The sequence below is a fragment of the Pteronotus mesoamericanus genome, unplaced genomic scaffold (assembly GCF_021234165.1).
Source record: "Pteronotus mesoamericanus isolate MK-2021 breed Mesoamerican mustached bat unplaced genomic scaffold, CSHL_Meso_final scaffold_167, whole genome shotgun sequence".
Classification (NCBI taxonomy): Eukaryota; Metazoa; Chordata; class Mammalia; order Chiroptera; family Mormoopidae; genus Pteronotus; species Pteronotus mesoamericanus.
The window spans coordinates 12403534-12430868 of record NW_026555308.1 but is presented as its reverse complement, the minus strand read 5'-3'; the positions used below and the strand labels follow the sequence as shown (position 1 = coordinate 12430868).

Genomic DNA, 27335 nt, shown 5'->3' with positions numbered 1-27335 from the left:
GGGCTGCGGAGTCGGGAATCAAAACAAAGGGCTTGGAGGGGCGGGGGGAAGGCGGCGGGGTCGGAATGTGAGCGAAGGTGGAGCTGGCCGCTGAGGTGAGTGTGCAGGCATCCCTGGGAACTACTCTATGATGGGCTCATTGCTCTGGGGTCACCAGGTTGGAGGAAAGAGTGTCTCCGCCCTTACCCTTCCTATTGCTGGTCGGAGTGCAGAAGGTTGACTAGTCCGAGGGTAAGGACTGAGACCCACCAGTTAAGCGCCTCCTAAAGGTTCGGGTTTTCTCCCTTTCGTGTCCGTTCAAAACTGTCACTGCCGCGCCGCTGTTGTACTTTGGGGGTGTTTGGCTCCCCGCCCGCACCTGTCTCCTTCCTCCCGATGGGGCCCTCCAGGTGTGGAGAGCAGCCTTTCCAGAGGAGTTTGCACAGTTGGAAGGTTAAGAGAGGAAGACGGGGCGGGTGTTATCTGCAGCGCCACAGAGCACATTGCATCCTCTTCAGTTTTTCAACATTGGGGTGCCTCTGGTTTGAAGGGTAGTGTTGAGTTTTCTTAGGACTGGAGCCGCTCCCACTACTGATTGTAACGCGACACCTTGATACACCTTTTAGAGTTTCCCAGGCACCTTTCTGGTATTACCAAGAGCACTCCAGTTACATTTATATCTTTTTCAATTTCCTAACATCTCTTAGCAGTACATGCTCTGTTTGCGTAGAGGGAGATTGAAACCTCAACGGTCTTCCTAGACATTCATGTAACTCCTCATTCGTTCAGCTATTATTGATATGTGCTAGATGCAGGAGATACAAAAATGGGTAAGAAAACATGATCCCTGCTGTCACGGAGTTTATTCAAGTGTGGGAGACAGAAAATAAAGCAAATAAGACAATTTTAGATAAAAGAGCTATGGAAAAAGTAAGTAATGGGATTGGGGTGGTGTAGGGGTTGAGGACAAGATGGGGTGTTAAGAGAAAGCCACTGTTAAATTTTCTACTTCGGTTGTCTTATTTAATCCAAACTAAAGTCCTATGAGGGTGCTACTGTTATAAGGCCCATTTTACAGATGGGATCTGAGGTTTGGAGTTTCCAAAACTGCACAGAGAGGAAGCTGCAGAATTGGGGAGTAATACACAGACAGTTTGACTTCCAAATCTGTGCTTTCAAACACTGTCTGAATTGCTCAGAGATTCCAAGAAATAATGGCAGAAGTAAGACTTAAACTCATATCAAAGAGAACTTGCTTTGGCTCCCTAAGTTACTTAGTGGCATTCCCAGGAATATTGGAGAAAATTTCCAGGTGCAGGCCACTAACAAGCTAATACGTGTGTACTCCGTAATGCTGTGTTGAGAAATAAAGAAGGTGCCTTGGTATGGTAGGTAGAAGTAGGCAAACCTAGTTTGCTCTCCTTCTAATTGTGTGATCTTAGGCAAGTTACAAATCTCCAGAAAACTTCTGTTTTCTCCTAAGATGTGGCCAATTTCTTCTGTGTCTATCTCACAGAATTACTATGGAAAAAAATTTACATAAATGCACTTCATTGTCTGGTTGTTTTCATAATTGTGTCTCTGCCAAGCATAGGCCTGCTACCTAGTAAATACTAAGTATTTGCTGAATGCAGAAATAATGTTAAGTAAAAATCCCTATTAAACTATACTGTACTCTTCCTGTCAGCTCATTTTCAGGACTGGCCTTGAAGAGGTTTGCAAGAAAATGCTGAAGTTGCATATATCATGAACATCCAAATTCTTATGATCTAGAGGAGATTGTGGGGAAATACAAAAGCTGTATTTAAGAGGAAAAACAAGTAGCATAATTTACTAACATTATGACAGTTAACTTAATTTGTTTCCAAATTAACTCTTAATTGTAAACAGCTAGGTAAAATACAAATATTTATTTAGTATATATTGAGTTGCAAGACTCTCTGCTTGGCAGAGATGATATATTGGTGAAAACAAACAGATGGTGGGCTCTTTTGTCTAAACTTTTCACCCTCAGTAATGCCGTGAGGTGAACAGGGGAGAAATTAACCATACTTTTCAGGAGTAGAACTAAAAATTCATTGAAGTTTTCTAACTTCGACATAAGTGCCCAATAGTAAATTTTTAGGTTTTGTAGGCCAGATAGTCTCTGTTGCAAATACTTAACTCTGCAATTGTGTAAAAATCAGCATAGACAGTACTTAAAACAAATGAGTGTGGGCATTAGAATTTCATGCAGTTTTGTCATAGAACAGTATTATTTTGATTTTTTTCCTAAAAATTTAAAAGTGTAAAGTACTTACAGTTCAAAGGCCACTTAAATACAAACAGTGTTCTGGTTTTGGCTGGCAGACCATAGCTTGCCTACCCCTGCTTTATGTGATCAGCTGTCTAATACCTTAAATATGGTTCTCGTATAGTCATCTCGCCCCTCACCCTCCTATGTAAATGTTAAAGTCGCTTGAAATGAGGATCTTACCAGAGAGAGAGCTAAAAGGAATTTTTTTCTATATGCCCAGGTTAAATTTCTGAGAGATAAATTAATAACCTTACAATGGCCACTGTAGTTAAGAGTAGGTGATTGTTGGGGTATGATGGCAAGGACTCGGAAATGAGATTCAGTTGTCCTTACCATTGGCAGGCTGCCTCCATGCCCGATAGCTATTATTGATTTGATCTGCTTTTGTTGTACTGTTTAAGTGTTGTTGCATTGGAGTAGATATAGTATATCTGTGACTTGAGATTTCTCTTGTTAGATTTTTGGTTGGTACCAGATTGCACTTTCATAATAAGTAAAATTAGAAATTGGTTTGATTTGTTCTTAGCACAATCAAAATCAAAGTGTACAGAGGTCACATAATCTGGAACTTTGGTACTCACCAAAGATACAGTGGGATAGGTTGCTCTTAAGTCAATTTGAAAGTCTTACATAATTGGTAATGAGGACATGTAGTAGTTCTTTTATGAAAATTACCAGCTCTCTACTGTTAACTTTTTGACTCTTACAAGTAGAGTCTTTAGGGAGAAATGGTTGAGAAGAATTAAGAAAAACCATAGGAAAAGTCTGCTCAGGGCTGGAGGAGGTTGTCTCCAGCTAAGTGATGAGAAGAGCTTTCACTCAGAGATAGGCAGGTGTCCAAGATTTTGCTAGTACTTCTCTCAAGCATGGCTGTTTATAGAAAAGAAATAGGGCCCATCCAGAGTTCATCTTTATTGGAAGAACTGTGGAACATGAGGAGTGGAAGATTACAGAATTTTTAAAAATCAGGCTGATGCAGTCAGAATTTAAGCATTAACAGTCAACCAAGTTCACCAAATTTTAATAACATGTAATATGCTTTGAAAGCTATTCCACTTTTGTTCCTTGCAATTTGTCTTGTTGGGAGCCATGGCACCATAAATATAGTTGCAGTCTCACATTTTAATAGTAAACTTTGTACTTACGCATATAAATAACACTGAAATCTCATTCTTAACAGGGTGGAAGAATGAAAGAAAAGAATGATGAAAGAATGTTGAACAATTTTGTGTGGGTGTATGATGGAAGAAAACGGAACTGAGAACTCCTGCAGTAGAACGCTTGGATGGCCTCAACAAGATAATGATGCTAAGCCATGGCTTTGGAAATTCTCTAATTGCTTTTCTCGTCCTGAGCAGAGGTTGCCACTTAGTCCCCAAACGGTAACTGTGCAAGACTAAGGGCATAGAAATACCCAATGCAAATAGATGAGAGCTCCATCTGGGGCAGTCTCTCCCTGGAGTCTGTGCTGTTTCTTTGTATCATGCTTATATTATTTCTTGTAGCATATTATTATAATTCCTGGCTCAATGAGACCATAATTTTTTAACACCTGTACTTCTGCTTTAAGTAACAGTAGATGCTTTATTTTTATTTTTTAAAGAACTTATTTATTTTTAGAGTGAGGGGAAGGAAGGAAGGAAGAAAGAGAGGGAGAGAAACATCAACCAGTTGCCTTTCTCATGCTCCTAACTGGGGACCTGGCCCGCAACCAAGCATGTGCCATGAGTGGGAACCAAACCAGTGACTCTTTGGTTTGCAGGAAGATGCCCAACCCACTTAGCCACACCAGTCAGGTCAACACTAGATGCTTTAAATATTTGATGTTAACATTTTGGGAAAATTTGTTTCTCACTAAAGTCACAGATTCAAAATATAAAATCCACATTATAGAATAAAATTGGAGAAAAGTATAAAATAGATTTTATTTTACTGTAGCCTTCTGAGTTTTGAGTCTTATAATTCAGGAAAGATTGATAGAACCTTATTGACAGTCTTTTTCTGTTCAAGATTTCTCTTGAATATTTAAGTATGTCTCTAACTTCTTTCTGTGCCTTTTCATAGTGATTCTTACTTTTTCTGATTTCATTTCATGTATAAGGTTACCACCTTTCTATTTTTCTTTTTGCTATTGTACTTGAGATTTAAATGAGACTTTATGATGAATTTATATAAAGGCATTAATGTGAACTTTTTAAAAAAAATCAAACACCCTGTCTTCTTAAGGTTGTCATTATATAGTTATCTTTGTTGTATGGTATCAGTAATTCGGGTCATTTGAGAAATATTTTACTTTAGGGACAAGAGTTGGCAGCTCAAGTTTTTCTGGAATGCCAGGTCTGACCCTTGTGAAATCACGTGATACCAAATTGCATTCTCGGCTTAACAGATCCAGAAACCTGATTTTTGTCAATGGCATCCAGATTTGAGTATGTTCAAAGGGACCAACTCACAATAACCCTGCCTATAAGGGCCAAATCTGTATAAATCAGAATGCGAGTATGTTCATTTTCTACCTGAACTATAACTAACAAAAGGACAGAATACATTGCTTGTTGGATCGTCAGCCCATTGCTGTTTCCTCCCTTTTAGGAAGAGTCTAACTGAAAATCCAGATTTCTCCTGAATGAGCATAGACTCACAGCACAGGGAATGAAATCATAGCAGTCAGATGGACCCTTCTATGCTCCAAAGGATGAGCATATCTCAAACAGTATATAAGGGCATCATCTTCATCTTAATAGTGCCTACGGTCAGTCCATAAAAGCTCTTGATCAGTTAGATCTCCTTTCAGGGGTCAGGTACTCTGCTGAGAGCTCATCATTCTAACAGCTTTAGGAGGTGCATCCTGGTGTTCCCAACTGAGGGTTGAGAGAATAGAAGCATAGAGAGGTTAGGTAACTACTCAGTGCCATCAAACTGTTGAGTATCACGTGCAAACCCAGGCTTCTGACACCACTGCCATGTGGCATCCTTTATAAATATACTGGCCTCCCATGTCTGTTGGAGAAACATGACAAACTGTTTCTCTCGTACCTTTTCCCAGTTTCCTAATAACTTTTTTCACTGGCTACAGAATAATTGTTGGCGTTATGGCTGTAGGTCATGATATCCTAGGGTTTGCTAAATGTCATCAGCAGCACATTCATAGGCTTTTCCACAGTTGGGTTACTTGGGGAGATGGCTGAGCTCATCCATATTGTTTGGAATCATCTCTGGAGGACCTTACTAAAACCCCTTATGATTTGACTGCAAGAACTGTTAAGTATTTTACTCAAAGCACTTGGCTTGTAAGCCATCTTTATTGAATGTTGTTTGTGACTATTGTTTTCATACCACCTATTTTGTGTTCAGAAGACACTGTGGGGCAAGAGAAAGTTATTAAAGGGAGGTAACTGAGACGTAGATGGTTAACCTAACTAGCTGACGACCCTTCCCCTAGTCTCTTAAAATTCAGGAAGAACATAGTCTTAACTTTGGTTGTTTTTCCATGTTCACCTCCTACACACCTCTCTGAAGAGTGCCCCTGGTTTTAGCTACTCTTTCATTTTGTTGGGTCATGATTGGGTGGTATACACAGGATTGAACACTGTTCCATTGTTGAATGCAGTAGGATGTAACCAGATACCACTGGCTTCGTTCAATTGACTGGTGTTCTGGTTTTTGTTTTTTTTTTCCCCTCAGAAAGATTACATGGAGAACAAGAAAGTTGCTGTGGAATTAAAGGATGTACCATCTCCCCTTCATGCTGGCTCTAAACTTTTTCCAGCAGTTCCACTTCCAGATATTCACACTCTTCAGCAAACTAAAATACAGCTTCCAGCTGTCCCCAAAGTAAGCTGCTGTGCTCATTGCACTAATGAACCCTCCACTTCACCAATGCATTTTGGTGGTGGTGGTGGCGGCGGCGGTGGCGGTGGCGGTGGCAGTGGTGGCGGCGGAAGTAGTGGTAGCTTGATTCACACGGGCACACTCTTAGATTCGCAAAGCACCAGGACAATCACATGTCAGGTAGGGTCAGGATTTGCTTTCCAGTCTGCGTCTTCACTCCAGAATGCCTTAGCTAGGAACAATATGGCCAGCGTTGCAAGTGACTTTCCCAGCATGTGTCTAGAAAGTAATCTCTCTTCCTGCCAACACCTGCCCTGTTGTGGAAAGTTCCATTTCCAGTCATGCCATGGTAACGTGCACAAGCTGCATCAGTTCCCGGCTGTCCAGGGCTGCACCTCCGCAGGCTATCTCCCCTGTTCTGATTTCACAAGCGGGGCTCCAGGGCACGTGGAAGAGCACATTGCACAGTCGGAGCTAACGCCTCACTTGTGCACCAACTCTTTGCACCTAAATGTGGTCCCTCCGGTGTGTCTGAAGGGCTCCCTTTACTGCGAAGACTGTCTAAACAAGGTTTGTATCTTTTTATTTGATATATTGGGGGCCCCGAGGTTTAAGGGATGACATTTTTAAAGTGGATGTGTCTTGAAAAACCTTAATTGAACGTGGGGTTGGAGACCCTTCCATGGTGTAGCTTTCTTCCCATTGGCATAACTTCTGCTGGTTCTGAAGCAGCAAAGGGGAGGGACCATTCAGATAGGGAGAGAATAATTATTTATATAGTTTACATCCTTTGGGCCTCTTGTAATCTATTTTCTGCATGTGAACCTAGTTCAGCAAAGCCTCATGTTCTGTTCTGTCCTTGAAGGTAGAGGCATGATTGTGATTTCATATAGCCAATATTCACCTTATACACGGACCTATTCATGTAATGTAGGTAACTGCATGTTGTCCTTTTGTAGTAATTTGGGGAACTTGAAACTTGGTCCAGTCCCACCTATGTTTAAGTGAAGACTTGAATTCCCTTTCTGTAAAGTGTGTCCGAGGTGTCCATGGCAGCAGATGCATACCCCAGAATGTAAAGGTCTGATCTTTTGACTCTCTCCCCTGATCATTTCAAGTTACTTCTTGACATGAACTTATGAATTGAACACTTACAGTTCTGGGAAAGATGATTTGAAAAGGCATTTTATTAAAGGCTAAGAGGTGGAAAGGAGAAACACTTAGAATGCATTTTCAGTTGTTGTATATAACTCTAGGTTCTGAAATGATGTACCTGAAACCTTTTTTTCTAAAAATTTTAAAACAGCCAGCAAGAAATAGTATAATTGCTGCTGCTAAAGTCTGGCCAAATATACCACCTCCAAATACTCAAACTGCACCTGTTGCTATTCCTCTGTGTAATGGCTGTGGAACCAAAGGGAAGGAGACCACATTGTTATTGGCAACTGGTCTAGACAAAGCTGCTTCAAAATTTGGTAAATGATAATATGGTATAAAATGTGCATATTTAAATAGTTTTCAATATCTGATACTAACTCTGCATTTAGTTGCCTTTAAAAAGAGTCCTAGTGGTTCTAAAGCTACTGTATATGTGAGTCTCCGTTTTATCTCTTGGTAAAAAAAATTTTTTAAAGTTTTTATGGATGAGTAAGTCGGTTGCCCTTTTATTAGGCTGAGGCTAGTTGAGACCAGTGTATAGAAAAATGGGGAGTATGTTAATTGTTTATTCTCTAGAAGGACTTCGTATTTAGAGAGATTTAATAATGGCTGGTGAAAAGTGAAAACCTAAGAGCATTTCTCCCAAACACAATTAATGTGATAGTTTATTTATTTAAAATATTAAATCAGATGATAATGCTGTACTAAAAATCGTTTAAAATCAAGGATAGTGAAAACTTCACCTTTTGTCACTTTTCATTATTCTTTCATACTGAGTAGGTGGAGAAGCATGCGTGGAGCGTGAAAATCAGGTCCCAGAGAGGCAGTGTCCCTTCACCTGTGTGTCAGTTCGTATTCAGAGACGCACAGGGGGCCAGCATGAGAATGGCTTCTGTTTTGCAATGGATTATGGGCTTAAAGTAACTTGACTTTTAGATTTGTTCTCACCTGAAAAATAGGAATAATTACTGTAGATACTATGGCAGCCTAGGGGTGGTTTGTTTTATTAGATCAAACAGTGAGGTTCGTATCCTTAAAATTAATATCCATCAATAATTTCATTTTTCTACCACTAAGAATGATAGGTAGCTAGCTATTTTATTTTGCCATTTCTCTTTCATCATGTATAATTCAAAGTGTTAATATTTCTCAAGGGTCACCAGAAGTTGCACTAGCCGGACAGGTGCTGGAAAACTTACCCCCTATTGGAGTTTTTTGGGATATTGAAAACTGCTCAGTTCCTTCTGGCCGCTCAGCCTCTGCTGTTGTACATAGAATCCGTGAGAAGTTTTTTAAAGGCCACAGAGAAGCAGAATTCATCTGTGTGTGTGACATTAGTAAAGAAAACAAAGAAGTTATTCAAGAGCTTAATAATTGCCAGGTAAAAAAAAAAGTTTAATCTGTTATGGCAGAATGGGTACATGTGATTTTTTTTTAAGAATGACAATTCAAAATTTGTTCAGTACTGTGCATTTGTGCTAAGTTTGCAAATAAAGGGAATTAGCAAAAGGTTATTTCTAAAGTACAGTATGTCCTCACTTAATGTTGTCAATAGGTTCTGCAACTTCAAGTGAAATGACATTTAATGAAACCATCACCATAGGTTAATTGACATAAACAAGAGTCAAGTTCCTACAGCATCTCATCAGTGTTTTAACAAAATGTCATTAAACAAAATGACGTCATTCAAGTGCCTGCTCTAGTAGGAATCATTTAATCAGGTCTGATCTATCAATAATGCAGCTTATATGTGACTAGCGCTTCCAGTTCAGTGGTTACATGTATATATCATTTCCTTTGATTTTTCATAACTGCTCTGTGAACAAGGATTTATTACTTAAAATTTACAAATGAAACTGAGAACCCCCAAGTGGTTAAGCAGCTTTCTTACCCATGGCCGGTATGTGGGTGAACTAGGATTTAAATCCAGATGGATCCCAAAGTCTGTTCTCTGGAACTGGAATCCAGTTCTTTTGACTCTTAGACAAGTAATTCCATTGATTTGCCATATTGATGCCTAAAATTATAAGTTTATGTTTTTTATAAAAACTAATAATTCTATTGTGTATTGCATGTAACTGCAGCACTTTGCAGCACCTTTCAAAACAAACCTTTCCTTGCTTTACAGACTGTTATATGTGAGCCTGATAATTTTAATAGGAATAAGCACATTTTAGCTCCCTAAGGGCTAGATGTCTCTCCTCACCCACCACCTAACCCAAGATCCTGAAAGCCATGGATGATGTATATACAGCATAGACAAAAGACTGCAAGCATAACCCTAAATCTTGTTTTAATTATATATCGAATCTCTGCCTCTCCCAAATTGTTGGCAAAAGCTATTCGTGAGAGCTCATATAACTACTTCAAATTTCATTTCCTTTTCTCTGCCTGTTTTCTGAAAGGGGGATGGATGAAGTGCAAAAGCAAAAGATTAGAGATGACAGCAGGAGTAATAATGGAACCAGCTAATTCTTATGGAGAGCCAAACCTGAAATTATGGAGATCTGGTTGTAATTTTTTTGTTTGAAATTGCAATAATAATAATAATAATGGAAGAGTTTCTTTCCTCAAAGACAGTCTGTTAAGAGATGGGCAGAACGTGTAGTGATTTTCTCACCTCAGTCTTTGGTCATTTGTTTTTATTATAAATAAATGCAGGTAACTGTTGCCCACATCAATGCTACTGCAAAGAATGCTGCTGATGATAAACTCCGCCAGAGTCTCCGAAGATTTGCAAATACACACACTGCTCCAGCCACTGTGGTTCTTGTGTCAAGTAAGTGTGGAAAAATATGCTCATTTCAGCTTAACACACCGGGAGTTATCATAGGAGCTAGACACGTTAAAGTAAAGTGTACTCCTAAGAGGCTAAAATAAAAATACATAAGGCATATTTATGCTTATCTCTGAGAACTGTTTAGGGGGAAAAAATGGGTCTACATGGATTACTGTATTTTCTCCTTGGAACTTGAGTAAGGATTCTTGTGGGGCCGAGTTTATTAAAGAAAATATAATTATGTTAAAAAAGAAAAAATGTAGTTTTTATTTTATTATGGTATGTTTTTTCCAGTACCATTCATCCCCCTTATACCCTCTTTCGCCTCCACCTACCCCTATCCTCCCTGAATCACCACACTGTTGTCCATGTCCATGAGTCCTTTTTGGTTTTTGCTTGTTTCCTCCACCTTCCAAACCCCCGCCCCCAGAACTGTCAGCCTGCTGTCTGTCTATGAGTCTCTCTCTGTTTTGCGTGTTAGTTCAGTTTGTTCATTAGATTCCACATGTGAGTGAAATCATAATGGTACTTGTCTTTCTCTGACTGCCTTATTTCACTCAGTACAATGTTCTCCAGATACATCCACACTCTTGCAAAGGGTAAAAATTTCTTCCTTTTTATAGCTGAGTAGTATTCTATTGTGTCAATGTACCACAAGTGTTCTATCCACTCGTCTACTGATGGACACTTGGGCTGCTTCCTATCTTGACAATTGTAAATAATGCTGCAGTGAGCATAGCGGTGCTTACATTCTTTCGAATTAACGTTTTAGGTTTCTTCAGATAAATTCCCAGAAGTAGAATCAGTGGATCATAAGCAGTTCCATTTTTAATTTTTTGAGGTAACTCCACACTGCTTTCCACAGAGGTTGCACCAATTTGCATTTCCACGGACAGTGTACAAGACTTCTACTTTCTCCACATCCTGGCCAGCACTTGTTGTTTGTTGATTTATTAGTGATAGCCATTCTAACAGGTGTGAGATGATATCTCATTGTGGTTTTTAATTTGCATTTCTCTGATGCTTTGTGCCATTGAACATCTTATCATATGTCTATTGACCATCTGTATGTCCTCTTTGGAGAAGTGTCAATTCAGGGCCTTTGCCCATTTTTTAATTGAGTTTGGGCTTTTTGCTGTCAAGTTTTATAAGTTCATTATAAATTTTGGATATTAACACCTTATCAGATGTATTGGTGAATATGTTCTCCTAGTCAGTGGGTTGTCTTTTTATTTTGTGGATGGTTTCCTTTTCTCTGCAAAAACTTTTTAGTTTGATGTAGTCCCATTGTTTATTTTTTCTTTTGTTTCCCTTGCCTGAGAAGAAATAACGGAAAATATATTGCTGTGAATAGTATCTGAGATTTTGCTGCCTTTGTTTTTATTTAGGATTTTTATGGTTTCAAGTCTAACATTTAAGTCTTTAATCCATTTTTTAAAATATGTTTTATTGATTATGCTATTATAGTTGTCCCAATTTTTCACCCCTTGCCGCACTCTGCTCAGTACCCGCATTCCCTCCAGTAATCTCCCCCTCAGTTCATATCCATGGGTCATGCATGTCAGTTCTTTTGTTTCTTCATTTCCTAGACTGTTCTTAACATGCCCCTGTCTATTTTGTACCTACCAATTATGCTTCTAAATCCCTGCACCTTTTCCCACATTCTCTCCCTTCCCCCTCCCACCTGATAACCCTCCAAATGATCTCCATATCTATGATTCTTTTCCTGTTCTGGTGTTTGCTTAGTTTGTTTTTCTATATTCAGTTGTTGATAGTTGTTAATTTGTTGAAATTTTAATGTTCATTGTTTTGATCATCTTCTTGTTCATAGATAAGTCCCTTTAATATTTCACGTAATACTGGCTTGATGATGAAGAACTACTTTAGCCTTACCTTGTCTGGGAAGCACTTTATCTGCCCTTCCATTCTAAGTGATAGCTTTGCTGCATAAAGTAATCTAAGTTCTAGGTCCTTGCTTTTCATCACTTTGAACACTTCTTGCCAGTCCCTTCTAGCCTGCAGTTTCTTTTGAGAAATCAGCTGACAGTCTTATGGGGACTCTTGTAGGTTACTCTCAGCTTTTCTCTTGCTGCTTTTAAGATTCTCTCTTTATCTTTAACCTTTGATATTTTAATTATTATATGTCTTGGTGTGGTCCTTTTTGGGTCCAACTTACTTAGGATTCTCTTTTGCTTCCGAGACTTGTATGTTTATTTCCCTCACCAAATTAGGGATGCTTTCTTTCATTATTTTTTCTAATAAGTTTTCAATTTCTTGCTCTTCCTCTTCCCTTCCTGGCATCCTTATGATTCAGAGATTGGTATATTTGGAAATATCCCAGAGGCACCTTATACTGTCCTTGGGTTTTTAAATTATTTTTTCTTCTTGCTGTTCTGGTTGAATGCTTATTCCCTCCTTATGTTCCAGATCATTGATTTGAATCCCTGCTTCATCCCCTCCTCTGTTGGTTCTTTGTAGATTTTTTGTTATTTCACTTAGTGTAAGCTTCATTTCTTCCTGGGTCTTTTTTATTTTGTTGCCATACTCAATGATTTCTTTGCGCACCCTGATCACCAGTGTTTTGAACTCTACATCTGTTGGCTGTCTCTGTTTGGTTTGTTCTTTTTCTGGGGTTTTGTTCTGTTCTTTCATTTGGGCCGTATTTCTTTGTCTCCTCAATTTGGCAGGCTTCCTGTGTTTGATTCTGTGTATTAGGTAGAGCTGCTTTGTCTCCCTGTCTTAGTAGTGTGACCTATAATAGAAAAGGCACCTGTAAATTGTATAGGGCGGAGCCTTAGGTACTCACCAGGGCAGGGCAACCCATTTCACTGCTTTGGCCTCTGTGTGGGGGAGGGTTCAGAGAGGGGACAGTGCTTCTACCTGGCTTCTGGAGGTTGCCTGGCACATTTTAAGTCCATGCGGGCCCTTTAAGCAGAGTTTCCTGAAAATCTGGCAGTTTTTTCCACCACCCAAACCCCCACTGGTTTTTACAGCCAGAAGTTACCAGGATTTATCTTCCTAGTGCTAGAGTCCTGGGCTGCGCAGTCTGGCCTGGTATCCCTCCCAATTTTTATCTACCACATGTGGATATGGGACTGTTCTTTCCCTGCTACCACATCTCTGCTCCTCTCCACCCATCTCCTCCCCTCCTACCTGTCTGATTGAATGTGGCTTCTTTAAATCCTTGGTTGTTAGACTTCCATACAGCCCAATTTTCTGGCAGTTCTGGGTGTTGTTTGTTATAAGGTCTTGTAATTCTGTGGTTGCACAAGGAAGTGAAGCGTGTCTTCCTATGCCTCCACCTTGGCCAGAAGTTAGGAAAGTCTTTCCAATGAAATCTTTCTGGAGTATCCACATCACTCCCACCTTGGTGAACAATTCCCCTAAGTCTTTAATCCATTTTTAATTTATTCTTGTGTGTAGCTTAAGAATGTGGTCTAGTTTCATTTTTCAGAATGTACCTGTGCAGTTTTCCCAACACCATTTATTAAATGAACTATTTTTAGCCCATTATGTGTGCTTGCTTCCTCTGTCAAATATTAATTGACTATAAAGGCATGGGTTTATTTCTGGGCTCTATTCTCTTCCATTGATCTGTGTGTCCTTTCTTTATGCCATTACCATGCTGTTTTGATTACTATGACCTTATAGTATAGTTTGATATTAGAGAGTGTGACTCCTCCAACTTTGTTCTTCTTTCTCAAGATTGCTGTTGCTATTCGGAATTATTTTAGTTCCATATAATTTTTTGAAATATTTGTTCTAGGTCTGTGAAATATGTCATTGGAATCTTGATATATTTCACAGACAACACAGGAATTGTGTTGATTCTATAGATTGCTTTGGGTAGTATGGACATTTTAATGATGTTAATTCTTCCTATCCATGAACACAGTACGTGTTTCCACTTATTTGTATCTTCTTCAATTTCTTTCTTCAGTGTCTTAAAATTTTCCAAGTACAGGTCTTTTATATCCTTAGTTAAGTTGATTCCTAGGTATTTTATTCTTTTTGAAGCAACTGTGAGTAGGATTGTTTTCTTAATTTCCCCTCCTGATAATTCATTATTGGCATATAAAAATGCAGCTGATTTCTGGATCTTTTGTATCCTGCTCCTTTACTGAATTCATTGATCAGTTCTGGTAGTTTCTTGGTAGAATCTTTATGGTCCTCTGTGTATAATGTCATGTCATCTGTAATTTTATTTTCAACCCTGGGCCCAATGTTGCTAATCTTAAGAATCTAAGATGAGTAATTTTCAGAGTTGCCACTCCCCAAAGTATTAATATTTGTCCCCCGTTACTAGTAGAAGCAACATGTTTCTTGGGATTCAGTATATGTATGTAGTAAAATTGTCTTATCATGTTAATTTGTCTGATACAAAATGTGTTTCTATTCTAAAAAGGCAGGGGGAGCAACTTTGAATACAATCCAGCCATTCCTTTCTTTGCATTACGTATCAGTAGAGTTGTCTGTCTCTGTCAAGAGTTTCTAATGTTTGGGGATGGGCTTGGGCTATACCCTTTCTTTCAGCTGATGTCAATTTTGCCTTGGAACTTAGTGACCTGAGACACAGACATGGTTTCCACATAATTTTGATCCATAAAAACCAGGCCTCAGAAGCACTGCTGCATCATGCTAATGAACTGATCAGATTTGAAGAGTTCATTTCTGACCTGCCCCCCAGGTCACCACTAAAAATGCCAGTAAGTGAATTTGCATTGTTTTTGCTGTATTCCAGCATTAGATTAGGGAGGCTGAAGGCAGCCCTTAACAAGGGGGTCTTCAAGCCTACGGAAGGATGTTCTTTATAGGAAGCTAGCCAGATTTTGACATAAGGCTTAGAAACCTTTAGTTCTTCTCTTACAAGTATACAGAGACCAGATATGTATGAATGTTTGTCATAAAGAATTGACTTTTAGATTTACTTTACTGATAGCCACTTGCCAATGTCTCTAAAGTTAGCAATGCTTTGTGTCGTTGGAATAAGAATTATTACTTCTTTGCTTCCAAGTGTTGCGGGTAAAGAATATGGTGAGGGTTTATACCTCCTGGTGTGTTTGGAGTCAGATAAACAAAGTAATTGGACAGTTTTTAGGCATTTAAACAGTAAGCTCCCAGCAGGCCTCTAAGCCTGCTTTCTGTAATTATACTCCTAGTCATGCATGTGTACAGTTAGGAGTGGTTATTTCTATACCTGTAGCCTGTTAAGCCACATGATAGGAGAATGTGAGCATATTTCCAGCAGGATGAGCATTTCTTATAGTATTGATTTGGGATAGGAATGTTTACTGCAATGCTGAGCTATGTTTAAGTTACTTAGAGAATATTTTTGTAATTATTAAAAAATTGTAACGATGGAGAGAAGCTATAGTGTAGATGAAACAGTAGAGTAGGCAATCCCATAGATTAAGTGCAATTTTAACATAACTAAATAACTTTAGAGTTACAGAAGTGCCTTAGAGATTATCTCACTCAAAGTGCTCATTTTAAGAAGAACAGTCAGCACTTAGAAAAAGTAAGCAAGTCATTGGAGGTCACTCAGCTTGATCACAGCAGAGCAGAGACTGGACCCCAGAGTCCCTGATCCAAGCACTTGAGTGGCTAGTCCCCCTGCATTCCCTGATAACCCAGAGTTCAACACATGCTAAGGACGATCCACAGTTGGGGATACCAGAGTCTCACCCTACTTCAGTCTTTGGTGCCACCCCCCTAATTCAGTTTTGTTTTATTTCATATGTTTTTAGTTTTGGCTGTAGCTACATTTTTCTCCCTTATGTTTCAGTTTGTAGAAAGAAAAAAAAAGACATTATTCAGACCATTGAATCTTGCTAATCTCATTCACTAGAGTTATAACTTCAGATACATTTCTCTTTTTCTATGTTTTTCAGTCTAAATAAGTTCACTTCCTCCCATCTAAATCATTACTTCTCCTCCAAGGTCACTAGGTTGTTGGAGCTCACTCATTTTTTTTCTTATTTGGTAATTGAACGTGTGCCCTTGAGTTAACTTGTTGTAACACTTCTCCTCTGTGTCAGCAGTGCCACACTCTGCTCTATGTTTATAACCTACCAGCAAATAAAGATGGCAAGAGCATCAGCAATAGGCTCAGACGCCTGTCCGATAATTGTGGTGGGAAAGTGCTGAGCATCACAGGCTGCAGTGCAATCCTCCGCTTCATAAACCAAGATAGTGCAGAACGGGCTCAGAAGCGAATGGAAAACGAAGATGTCTTTGGGAATAGGATCATTGTGTCATTTACTCCAAAAAATAGAGAACTCTGTGAAACAAATAGTTCAAATGCAATTACTGATAAAGTGAAGTCTCCCAAAAAACTTAAGATTCCAAAATTGTGCCTCATCAAAGATGCAAGTGAGCAATCTTCCAGTGCCAAAGCCTTGCCTGGAAAAGGGTCGCAGGCAAATTCTGGATCTGCTACAAAAAACACAAATGTGAAAAGTTTACAGGTAATTGTGATACCTCTTGCTTTCTGAAGTTTATGGTAGGTTTGGTTTCTTTGTCTCTGTGTTTTATAGGCCCGCTTGCTTTTGGTGTGTCCTTTTTTTATTTCCGTTTTTGATGATACTCAAAGTCAAATGATTTCTGTAGGAGGTTTGACACACCTTGGGTCCTTAAATTTGCAAATTCTCTGTGCTTATCTCTTTTAAGGAGTTGTGCCACATGGAGTCAAAAACTGGTACTAGAAATAGTGAATCCCAGCAGGGGAACCTGAGGCTGGTGGCACCTTCTCACAGAAACTCAAGTGTCATAGCACCCACACTAAAAAACTCCGGGATCGCAGAATCCGTTTACAAAACTCTTCCAAAGTAGGTTGAGTTACTCTTTCTCATAGTTGCTTATCCAATGTGAAGGAAAACAAATGACCTCTGATTTTCCCTCCATTAGAAAAGAGAACCTCAGTGCTAGAAGCGTTACCAGCTCTCCTGTAGAGAAAAAAAACAAAGAGGAAACTTTGTTCCAAGTGAGTTACCCATCTGCTTTTAGCAAGTTGATTGCATCTAGGCAAGTCAGTCCTCTGCTCACATCTCCGTCTTGGTCTTCTCGGTAAGTCCAGTTTCGTGATCCATGTGGTGGTTACGTGCAATAGAAAGCTTAATGTGTTTGTTTAAAAGAATTCAAGTAATACAGAAGCACATAAAGTAAAAGAGAAGTCTCTCATTTCTCCTCTGCTAGCCCTCTTTTGTTAGGCAGTCTTTGATAATAATTGGGGGCAGTGCCTCTCACCAACTCTCCCTCCTCCCTATGGGCAACCCTAAGCAGAGGTCCAAGAAAGAAGCTTGCCCGGGAGTTCCTAGCAGTAATGGGAGGCTGGACTTGCCAGTTCCTTATCTCTTCATCATGTTGAGGGAAAGGCCCACGCTAGACTCGCATTGATTATTCTTATTCGTAGGACAATTACAGGAAGTAAGGGTCTCTGTAAACCACGGTAATGATCTCTATAACACTTACCTTATAAGCTTTCTAAACTCACACTGAATAATTCTGGAGGCTTAGAAGACAGAAGGAGCCATAAGGCCATGTTGCATCCCATGAGCTGCTTCTAGTATTGTAGGTTTTCTGCTGAGTTGGTGCAGAGTCACTATAGGAGGGGACTTTGGGCCTATAAAATTACATTTAAAAATGTACACAAAACTTTTTTTTCTTACATGGAGAAGAAATGCAGCACATGAGCAAGAATATCTAGCTTTTTTAAAGCTGAGGGAGGTTATAAGACTTACAGTGGTATTACAAGCTAATTTCCTAAGAATAAATGCCCAAAGTGGAAAATTAATTGCTACCTTCAGTTTTAAATTATCCAATGAAAGAATATTTCATACTGATAATTTATTGGTTGTTAATATGGGGTCAAGAGATAGTACTTTTGACAATAAGTCTAAATCAGTGTACGTTGAAATCAAAAACACATTGGAGCTCTGACTGCTGTGACTCAGCAGGTTGAGCGCCAACCGGTAAACCTAAAGGTCGCCAGTTTGATTCCCAGCCAGGGCACATGCCTGGGTTGTGGGCCAGGTCCCCATTTAAGGGCATGCGAAAGGCAACTGATCGATATTTCTCTCACAAATTGATGTTTCTTTCCCTCTCTTTCTTCATCCCTTCTCTTCTCTCTGAAAATAAATAAACAAACAAACACATTTGAAAACCAAATTGCATTGTGGCAGGCTCTGTCTACATATAGTTTCAAGCAAAGCCTAAATGATAAAAACTAAATAGGATAACATTAAAAAAATAATAATCTCAATATGTTTGTCTTAAGCGGGAGTATGTCTCCAAACCTTTTCAACAGAGCATCCTCTCTTGCTTTCAGTGTTGCAAATTCAAGCATTGGTGCTGACTGCCCAGACCCATTTGCAAATGGTGCTGGCATCCAGGTCAGCAACATAGACTACAGATTGTCCCGGAAGGAGCTGCAGCAGCTCATGCAAGAAGCATTTTCCAGGCATGGCAAGGTAACCTTTCATTCTTGTTCTTGTCTTTGTTTTACCCTTTGCTGACATTTCGAATCGGGAGAACTTAATTGAACACCCATACCCACAGCCAGAATAGAAGTGTTACTGAACGGGTTTGAACGCCTTCCTTCGGTCTGCTCTTGGTGGTGCCATACATCCCGTTTTTAGGACACAGCCCCAGAGAGCAAGGAACTAGCAGAGAAGCACTTGTGGTCATGGGCAAGGATTTAAATGGCACTTTGGGAAATAAAACATTGATGGCTTTTAGCTCTGGCTGCTAAAACCTAGAAATAGGATTCTAAAACAATGTTGGGTGTCTTTGGTTATATCTTACTGTATCTGATTCGGTTTTTAGGTGTAGTTTGCTAAAAAAAAAATGCACCTTTCCAGATTCTTAAAATGGTTATGCCTCAGGTTTTGCAGGGTCGGGAGAAGACCTCTAAGCACTCCTTGTGTGTGTTGACCCCTGAGCCTGCATCAGAGAGCTGTGTGTGCCAGAGCCCACAGGCAGGCCAGACCAGTGTCTCGTCCCTGTCGGTCACCCATCCTAGGTTACTTAGTGCAGACAAGTTCCTTCAATTCATTTAAGTCCACAAATGTGTCCTTAATGATTCACCTTCATTTCAAAATTATAAGGTTCCCTGTAGACATAGCATCTGTTTTCCTTCTCACTGTTGTAGGTGAAGAGTATTGAGCTCAGCCCCCACACGGATTATCAGCTCAAGGCTGTTGTTCAAATGGAAAACTTACAAGAAGCAATCAGTGCGGTGAACAGCCTCCACAGATACAAAATTGGCAGCAAGAAGATCGTGGTCTCACTTGCCACAGGAGCTGCTAATAAATCACTCTCTTTACTGAGGTAAAAAACAAAGAAACAAGCTATTTATTTCAGGAAATAACATTTTGGCCCTGGCACAATTTTGTAAATAATAAAAATAGACTTTACCACAATCCCAGTCCTATCATGGTGATTACATATGCAATAATGCTTATTCAGAATGATAGAGTTAGAAATAAGCGAGGTAGAATAATTTGCCTCTTGCTTAAGTCATTAGCCAAAGGTGAAGCACAGCCTAAACTTGGCAGGCGCTTAGGAGTGAAATAATATGCCACATATCCAGAACAGTTTCTAAAAATAGTGGACCTTGACAATAAAAGTCCTGAAAAGTCTGAAATCCTACTTTCAAATCTTAGTAAAAGGTGGATTAATCTCTAAAGGGTAGATCTACAAGCTTTCAACTTAACAGATATATCCATAATGTCAGATAGACACCGAGCCCCATAATTCTCATTATGACTATATCAATTTTAGGAACCTGGTGAAGGTTTTATTAAGAATAAGCTTTCATTTTTCCTGTTTTGTGTCTATTAAAATAGGACTGTCTCCTGAATATCTGGATTCTCAAAGATTTTTTTTCTCTGATGTGTACTTCATTATTGCAAATTGTTTTTCCTCCCTTGGAATAAAAATAATACTCGTAGAAGAAAATTTGGAAAGTTCAGAAACAGAAGAGACAAGGGAGGGAAAACCATCCATATGCTATGGCCCAAAGGCAGTCACTCTTAGCAGTGTGGCTTTTTGTTTTCCCTTTGAATATTTTTAGTGCCTTTTTATTTTTAAAACCATAATTGAGATGATATCATATTCAATTATGTATCCTCAACTATAGGACTCCTACTCTTACATCTCTAATATATGAACCATAGTGCAGCGGGAGGCATTCAAGCTCTTCTGCCTTTTGCTCTGAATTAACAAGGTGTTTGTCTCACTGAGTAGTTAGTGGAAAGCCGTATGCTTGAGTCGGAGAAGTATCCCAGTGTGTTATTTAATATGCTTTAATTGCCTTTTACCTAAAGTCCTTTATTCATATTTTTCTGGAAAATACATTCTGACACATCAGAAACTGGCAAATTTACTTTGTATATACATTATGTTAGTTTTATACATTTGTTGATTTCCAAAAGCATTTGTCCTCTAACTGATTAAGATTTTGTCTTACAGTGCAGAAACCATGTCTGTTCTTCAGGATGCCCCTGCCTGTTGTCTGCCTCTTTTAAAATTTACAGATATCTATGAAAAAAAGTAAGTTAGGTTTACTTTTTCATTGATCCAATAAACGCTGATTCGTGACTTCCAAAATTCCAGTATTGATTGGTAATTGGCATACACTGTGTAGCAGCTCTTAAGGACCTTGCAGCCTGTGGAGGAAATGTGACAAAGACAGCACTGTTCAGATTTACATTTCGGTTTTAACATGCATTTTTAAAACTTCTTTCATTTTTAGCAAATTTAGATCTCAGCGCCGAAAACCATACTTTTATTTTTTTCTAGCTGACTGGTCAGTTTTCCTATTTACTGAACAAACAGTTTTGAGCACCTTCTAGACTGTAATCTCTATGATGACAAGGCCTGGATCTGACCTAACACCATGTATCTTCACTACCCAACACAAAATAGATGCTCAACAAGTGTCAGTAGAGTGAAAGGCCAAGGCCCTGTGGGCAGTGCAGAGTTGGGGAGACACAGCCTTTGTCCTTGAGCTTATGTGTGGAAGGGAAGGGAAAACACAAATTACGTAGAACAAAGAAAACTGTTATTAAGAGAAAAATGTTTTAAGGATACAGAAAATGGAAAGAACAGGAGCTTGCCCATTTATGTGAATAATGGGAACCCTAAAGTATTAGAGGCATGAGCGACGGGGAGGATGTGGTGGCAGGAACTGTGCTTCAGGGAGACTCTTTGGATGGCATTTGTGTCTGAGATGGAGTGAACAGGAGAGGGACGGCAATGAAGGGGGAGAGTGCTGCCCGAGTCTCGGTTCTGAGCAGATGCTGTTGGAACAGGAGAAACCATATACCATGGAAGTTTCAATTGTCAGTAAGACAGGACTTGTTAACTAGTTTTATATAATATTCAGGGTAAAAAGTAGAGGTCGATTTGATTCTCAGTCTCTTTGCACTGGATCTCTGGGAGGGTGGTATGGTTAAACTGGAAATAGAGAAATAAAACATGTTCAAGAGGTACAGCGAGTTTTGATCTTGGTGTTAGAGATAGTATGAATTTTCGGGACCTATTAGAATATCTGGGTGGAGAATTCAGTTCGTCCTCTACACATTTGGAGGGTCCCTCGGGAAGGAAGTTGGCTCCCAAGAGAGGGTAGCTATTTGCCTAAAGGTGATCATGAAAGACATGGGAGCAGATAAGATGAGAGAAAGGGGAGGAGAAACAGAGAAGGGCAGGACTGGGTGGAATGCCACTCAGGACAGGAAGCGGGTGAAAACCCTGAGGTAAAAGTGTTACCAGGAGGTGTGGGGATGGCTTGCAGCATGGAGGGGACTGAGGCAGTGGTGTGAGGTTTGGGGAGGAAAAGGAAGCCACCAGTGACTTGAGAGCCATCTCCAAAGAGTCTCTGGATTAGATCTTGGAGGGAACAGTTGACATCTGGATGATGGAACAGCAGGCGCAATGCCAGAGAGGCCAGCTGTTTTCAGTATTGGGAAGACAGGAGGGTACACGACTGAGAGTGTGAGCGTACAGGAGAATGTGCTTCTACAGGAGCGAGACAGAGTAGGGGTGAGGGCGAGAGGATGTGAGACTGGCTTTAGGAAAGGGGAAACCTGAGCATGTGTGTTGGGCGCTGGGAAGAAACCATCAGAATGGCTATAACTTAGTGAACACTTAACTATGTGCCAAGCTCTCATATATGTAATCACATTTAATCATCATACTCATCACTGTAGGTAGGTCACCCCATTTTACAGTTGGGACCACTGAGGCCAAAACTGGTTGTGTAACTTGACTAAAGTCACACAGGATGAGTCAGGATACAAGCTCAGATCTGTCTGCCCCAATTCAAAGCCTGTGCCTTAAGCTCCAAGTGTGAAAGACACACATCAGGGAGAAGGGAGGGGTCCAGTCTCAGAAGAAGTGTGGGTAATCAGGTTGAAGCATAGGTATAAGACAAGGCCGTAGCTGGAAAGGCATATACCTCTTCTGAGGGAGCAGGGCAGAGATGGTGAGAGGTAATGTAGAGGGATTTGAAGTGAAGGGGAGCCAAGATGAAAGAGGTGATATCAGATAGCTGTCCATTTCAGAAAATTAAGTGAGGCATATATGGAAATTGCATAACAGTTAAAGGGATAGCTACCAAATGATATGATGGTCAGTGAGCCAAGATGACTTGAAATTTCGAGTGGTGAAGGAATTTATAGTAGAATTACTCCAGTTTTACCTTTGAAGAGACAGAGGCATTATTCTTGGTTGTAGCTCTTTCTTAAAACAGGGTAGGTGTTTCTGTATAATCAAAGGAAAACATTCTAAGTCAGCATCTCTTTTTCCTTCGTTTTAGGTTTGGACACAAGTTGAATGTGTCAGATTTATATAAATTAACAGACACAGTCGCAATCCGTGAACATGGAAATGGGAGACTGGTCTGTCTCTTACCCAGCAGTCAAGCTCGACAGAGCCCCTTGGGATCTTCCCAGTCCCATGATGGCTCCTCAACAAATTGCAGCCCAATTATATTTGAAGAGTTAGAATATCACGAGCCTGTCTGCAGACAACATTGTTCCAATAAGGATTTCAGGTATAACACCCATTTCCCTTCAGCAATATTCCTTTAGTATAAGGTCATGGAATAGCTCTTAGAATTACCTTGCTACTGTTTAGTCTACTAGGAAATGTCAACTGACTATTTCATTTTCTTTTCTGCAGTGAGCATGAATTTGATCCAGACTATTACAAGATTCCTTTTGTGATTCTCTCTTTGAAGACATTTGGGCCCCAGGTTCATAGTCTTCTGCAGACACATGAGGGCACCGTGCCTTTATTAAGGTGAACATGTCCAAACCATTGTGACACGATGCCTTAGTTCTTCTCTTTATAGAAAGTCTTCCTCCCTGTCCACAGCTCTCCCCAAACAAGTATTATAGAATGCTTCACCCTAACCATCCTTCACCTTGTAGTCAGTTAACATATACCTAAAATGGGTCCATTCACTCAGTATTTCAACAAGAAAATTTTTGTTTGTGCTGAATTTTGGAAACGAACATTAGTAGAACAGTTTCGTTTCCACAGAGAAGAGGTGATCATAAGTGCTATAATAGAAGAATCCACAATTACTATGAGAGCACACACAAGCCAGACAGTTGTAGATTTCAAAATTTGAGAGAGAAAAGTATTCTTCAAAAGTCCATTTAACCACACGGTTGGTCATCTGGTAGACAGCACAGGGGCCAGCGCAGGACTAAGTTGCCTTAAGGCCTATAATACATTAAAGCAAATGAATAACTGACTTGGAATCCAGTTACCTTATTTTTAAACCCTTCTGCTGGAAAACTGTCCAGGAATTTCTAGTACCATCAGAATGCATCAAAGAGGTAAACTCCACAGTGGCTGACTTCCAGCGACCTTCATTTTAACTCCATACCCAGATTATGGTCATTTAAACAAATTATGAATGGATATGTTAAAATAAAGGCTTCTTTTTAGCAGGTGTTTTGCTTTTCCATTATTTTAATTAACCTCCCCTTTTTTTTTAACTTCAGCTTTCCAGATTGTTACGCGGCAGAGTTTGGTGAACTAGAAATACTGCTGGAGAACCGAAGGGGTGTTCCCTTAGAGCACCTCATTGCCTGTGTTCCAGGTGTCAGCATTGCCACTGCACAGAATGGTGTCAAAGTAGTGAAATGGATTCACAACAAGCCGCCGCCTCCAAACACAGGTAGGGGGTCAGCTGTTTGGTCCTTCTGAGCCACCATCTACCAAGAGAAGGCCATTGGCTTTTATCTTAAAAGAACGTAAAAGACCATGGGTATCTCCTTTGACCTTTTTTTTTTTTTTATGGCTCTCTAAAGGGCAATGATTTGGCAGAACTAGACTTTTTGAAAGTACCAGCATAAATTATGTAAAAAATTTAAAACCCAAATTCCTCAGTTTCAAATCTCTAGCTATCTCATTTTGTGGAGTTTTTCAACTTCTCAGTTTACTGGCCTTTTTAAAATAGTTTCAAGTATTTGAAGGAAAACCTCTAAATGCAGATATACCTTCAAAATTCATTTTGCTTCACATTTCTGACTTTGATAAATGTGAAAACGGATTTAACTTTAAATGACTAGGACATTTGGATTTGTGTTAGTTTCTGAGTTCTGGTCATTTCTGAGTTGCAGATGTCTAACCCTGCTACCTGTGAGCAACACTAAGTTGTTGCCTCCATACTTCCCTTTCCTTCTCTTTGGCTCTCAGTACTTCTTCCTTTTCTCCCCCACCTCCTTCTGCCCTGTAGGAAGAAAGGTACAGATAACCAGAGAACCGTATGTGTACCACAGCTTCTTACCTACCTCCAGCCGTTAACCTCAGTTTTAGACCACTCTGGGTTCTGTATCTTTTTGCTGTTAAAACTTAATTATATCAACATTCAAGATAAATATAAAAACCAGTTTCTTAATTTTAAATCATGCTTTCCATGGTTTCCTGGGCAATGTTCTCGGCTTCTTTATGGGTTAATTAGGCTCTCCTGGGCTACTTGCTTGATGACCCATTTATATGGATTGGCAAAAAAGTCTAGTAGTGCTTAGTTGTCTTTAACTTCATTCAAAACAATTTTGTTAGATTGTGTTGTCACAGCTGTCCTATCAATGTGCATTCAGAAAACTTATCAAAATTAGTGAATTTTTGTGTAGCCGTTTTAACATTGAAGACGAAATAACATTTTCAGCATATTATGCTTTATTATTTCAAGAAAGGTAAAAAAAACAACTGAAATGCAAAAAAAAGTTTGTGCAGTTTATGGAGAAGGTGCTCTGACTGATCAAACGTGTCAAAAGTGGTTTGCTAAATTTCATGCTGGAGGTTTCTCACTGGACAATGCTCCACGGTCAAGTAGACCAGTTGAAGTTGCTAGCAATCAGATCAAGACATTGATGCCCTGGCTGGTGTGGCTCAGTGGATTGAGCACCAGCCTGTGAACCAAAGGGTCACCTGTTCGATTCCCAGTCAGGGCATGTTGTGGGCCAGGTCCCCAGTAAGGGGCAGGCAAGAGGCAACCACACATTGATGTTTCTCTCCCTTTCTTTTCCCCTCCCTTCCCAGTCTCTAAAAATAAATAAATAAAAATCTTTTTTTAAAAAAGACATTGATTGAAAACAGTGTTATACCACATAGGAGATAGCTGACATACTCAAAATATCCAAATCAATGAAGTTATTGGTAAAAATGAAAAATGTGTCTTTTATTTAATGGAAAAAACTAAACTGACTTCTTGGTCAATCCAGTAACTTGTTCCTGTGGGAAAGTATATTCCACGTGACCAAATTACAAGTGGACCTTTGAAATACAACCAGTTTATAAGCTGGAAATTTCCTGTGTATTTTCACTTCTGCTTTAAGTTAATGCTATGGGGAACTATGTTTTACTTTGGCAACTTGACTTCGAAAAGTAGTGGTAAAGCCTTTGCCAGCCCATAAATAAGTTGGGCTAGCCTGCTAATTATATGGAACTTGAGTATAGAAGCTGAAAAGTAAAGCAGCTAGTTGGTCTTGTTTGTTTGGTCCTGACTGAGCTCAAACAAGGAGTGTAAGGTTAGCTACTTTCCTCTTGTTCAGCTATATGTCATACTTTATGTCTTAATGCATGTTGTTCTTCTCTTCCCACTCTCTAGACCCTTGGCTTCTGCGTTCTAAAAGTCCTGTAGGTAACCCCCAGCTGATCCAGTTCAGTAGAGAAGTGATTGACTTACTGAAGAGCCAACCATCCTGTGTCATACAAATTAATAATTTCATCCCATCTTATCACCATCATTTTGCAAAGCAATGCCGGGTGTCAGACTATGGATATTCCAAGCTGATTGACTTATTAGAAGCAGTGCCTCATGTGTTGCAGGTAAGAAATGAAAAGGGATTATTGTTTAAAGACAGGAATAGTCCTCTATGACTTTGGCTACCTCAGCCAAAGAACCAAGAGAGCTGGTGATCTAATTAATTCCTAAGAAGTCAATTCAGAGCAAAACATCCAGTACAGGCTTTCTTTGGAATGCAGAAAACATGCATAGGGTGCTTTCTTAATCTAGAAAACTACGAGCTCCCAACTTAAAGGAAGTCCCTAGAGCACTGAGGGTTATTTTCTTCTAACCTCTGCAGACTGACATTCTTCCTAGTATATAGCTTTCCAGGATTGTTCATTATTACATGAGAATTGCTGTGAACATGGGCTTAACTTTCTTATAAATTAATTAAAAACCAGTTACTGGGCTGGAGCCTGGCATGGGTTTCTAACAGGTCTTTGCCTGTCAATTTTTATTACTATAATAGTAAAATAGTCTTAAAAACTTTTAGCTCTCCTTTAGAAACAGAATCATTTACCCAGACTGATAACATGTTTTTCATTTCTCTACTCCCGACTATTTGGGAAGAGTATGCAGGGGAAAAACAGTACCAGGCCCTTGAGCAGTTGTTCATTTTGATGGTTTATAGTGTGTTGACCTACCTGTGTTTCCAAATGCAGATCTCATACATAAAGGGAGTTGTTCTCTGAGGCAGTAACAGAGAGAGAAAAGCCAGCAATAAGAAAATCAGTATCTGTCAGGGTTTTATGAGTATAAATAATCCACGTGTTTGATTTGCAGATTCTCGGAATGGGCTCCAAACGTTTATTGACCCTCACACACAGGGCCCAGGTGAAGCGCTTTACTCAGGATTTACTAAAACTTCTCAAATCCCAGGCCAGCAAACAGGTCATTGTGAGAGAATTCTCTCAGGCTTATCATTGGTGAGTTGATGAGAAGAAAAAATGTAAAAGCAAATATTTTAAAACAGTTTTTCTTTTTTC

General features: G+C 39.6%; 1 protein-coding gene across 3 annotated transcripts in view; it reads left to right on the top strand.

The window, feature by feature from the left end:
* MARF1 (meiosis regulator and mRNA stability factor 1) overlaps positions 1-27335 on the top strand; it is a 43276-nt gene continuing 15941 nt past the window's right edge. Inside the window, exons 1-18 of one of the 3 annotated variants that reach the window (XM_054589619.1) lie at positions 1-95; positions 3456-3657; positions 5960-6109; positions 7413-7581; positions 8419-8645; positions 9926-10043; positions 14577-14749; positions 16082-16510; positions 16713-16870; positions 16950-17108; positions 18370-18511; positions 19192-19370; positions 20514-20594; positions 22861-23097; positions 23226-23345; positions 24059-24234; positions 26170-26390; positions 27133-27275. In XM_054589619.1, coding sequence (XP_054445594.1) covers positions 3514-3657; positions 5960-6109; positions 7413-7581; positions 8419-8645; positions 9926-10043; positions 14577-14749; positions 16082-16510; positions 16713-16870; positions 16950-17108; positions 18370-18511; positions 19192-19370; positions 20514-20594; positions 22861-23097; positions 23226-23345; positions 24059-24234; positions 26170-26390; positions 27133-27275 — 3026 coding nt within the window. In that variant the 5' untranslated portion in view covers positions 1-95; positions 3456-3513. Of the gene's footprint in view, positions 96-3455; positions 3658-5959; positions 6677-7412; positions 7582-8418; positions 8646-9925; positions 10044-14576; positions 14750-16081; positions 16511-16712; positions 16871-16949; positions 17109-18369; positions 18512-19191; positions 19371-20513; positions 20595-22860; positions 23098-23225; positions 23346-24058; positions 24235-26169; positions 26391-27132; positions 27276-27335 lie in introns of all 3 variants that reach the window. The other 2 variants (XM_054589618.1, XM_054589617.1) reach the window with 2 other exon arrangements.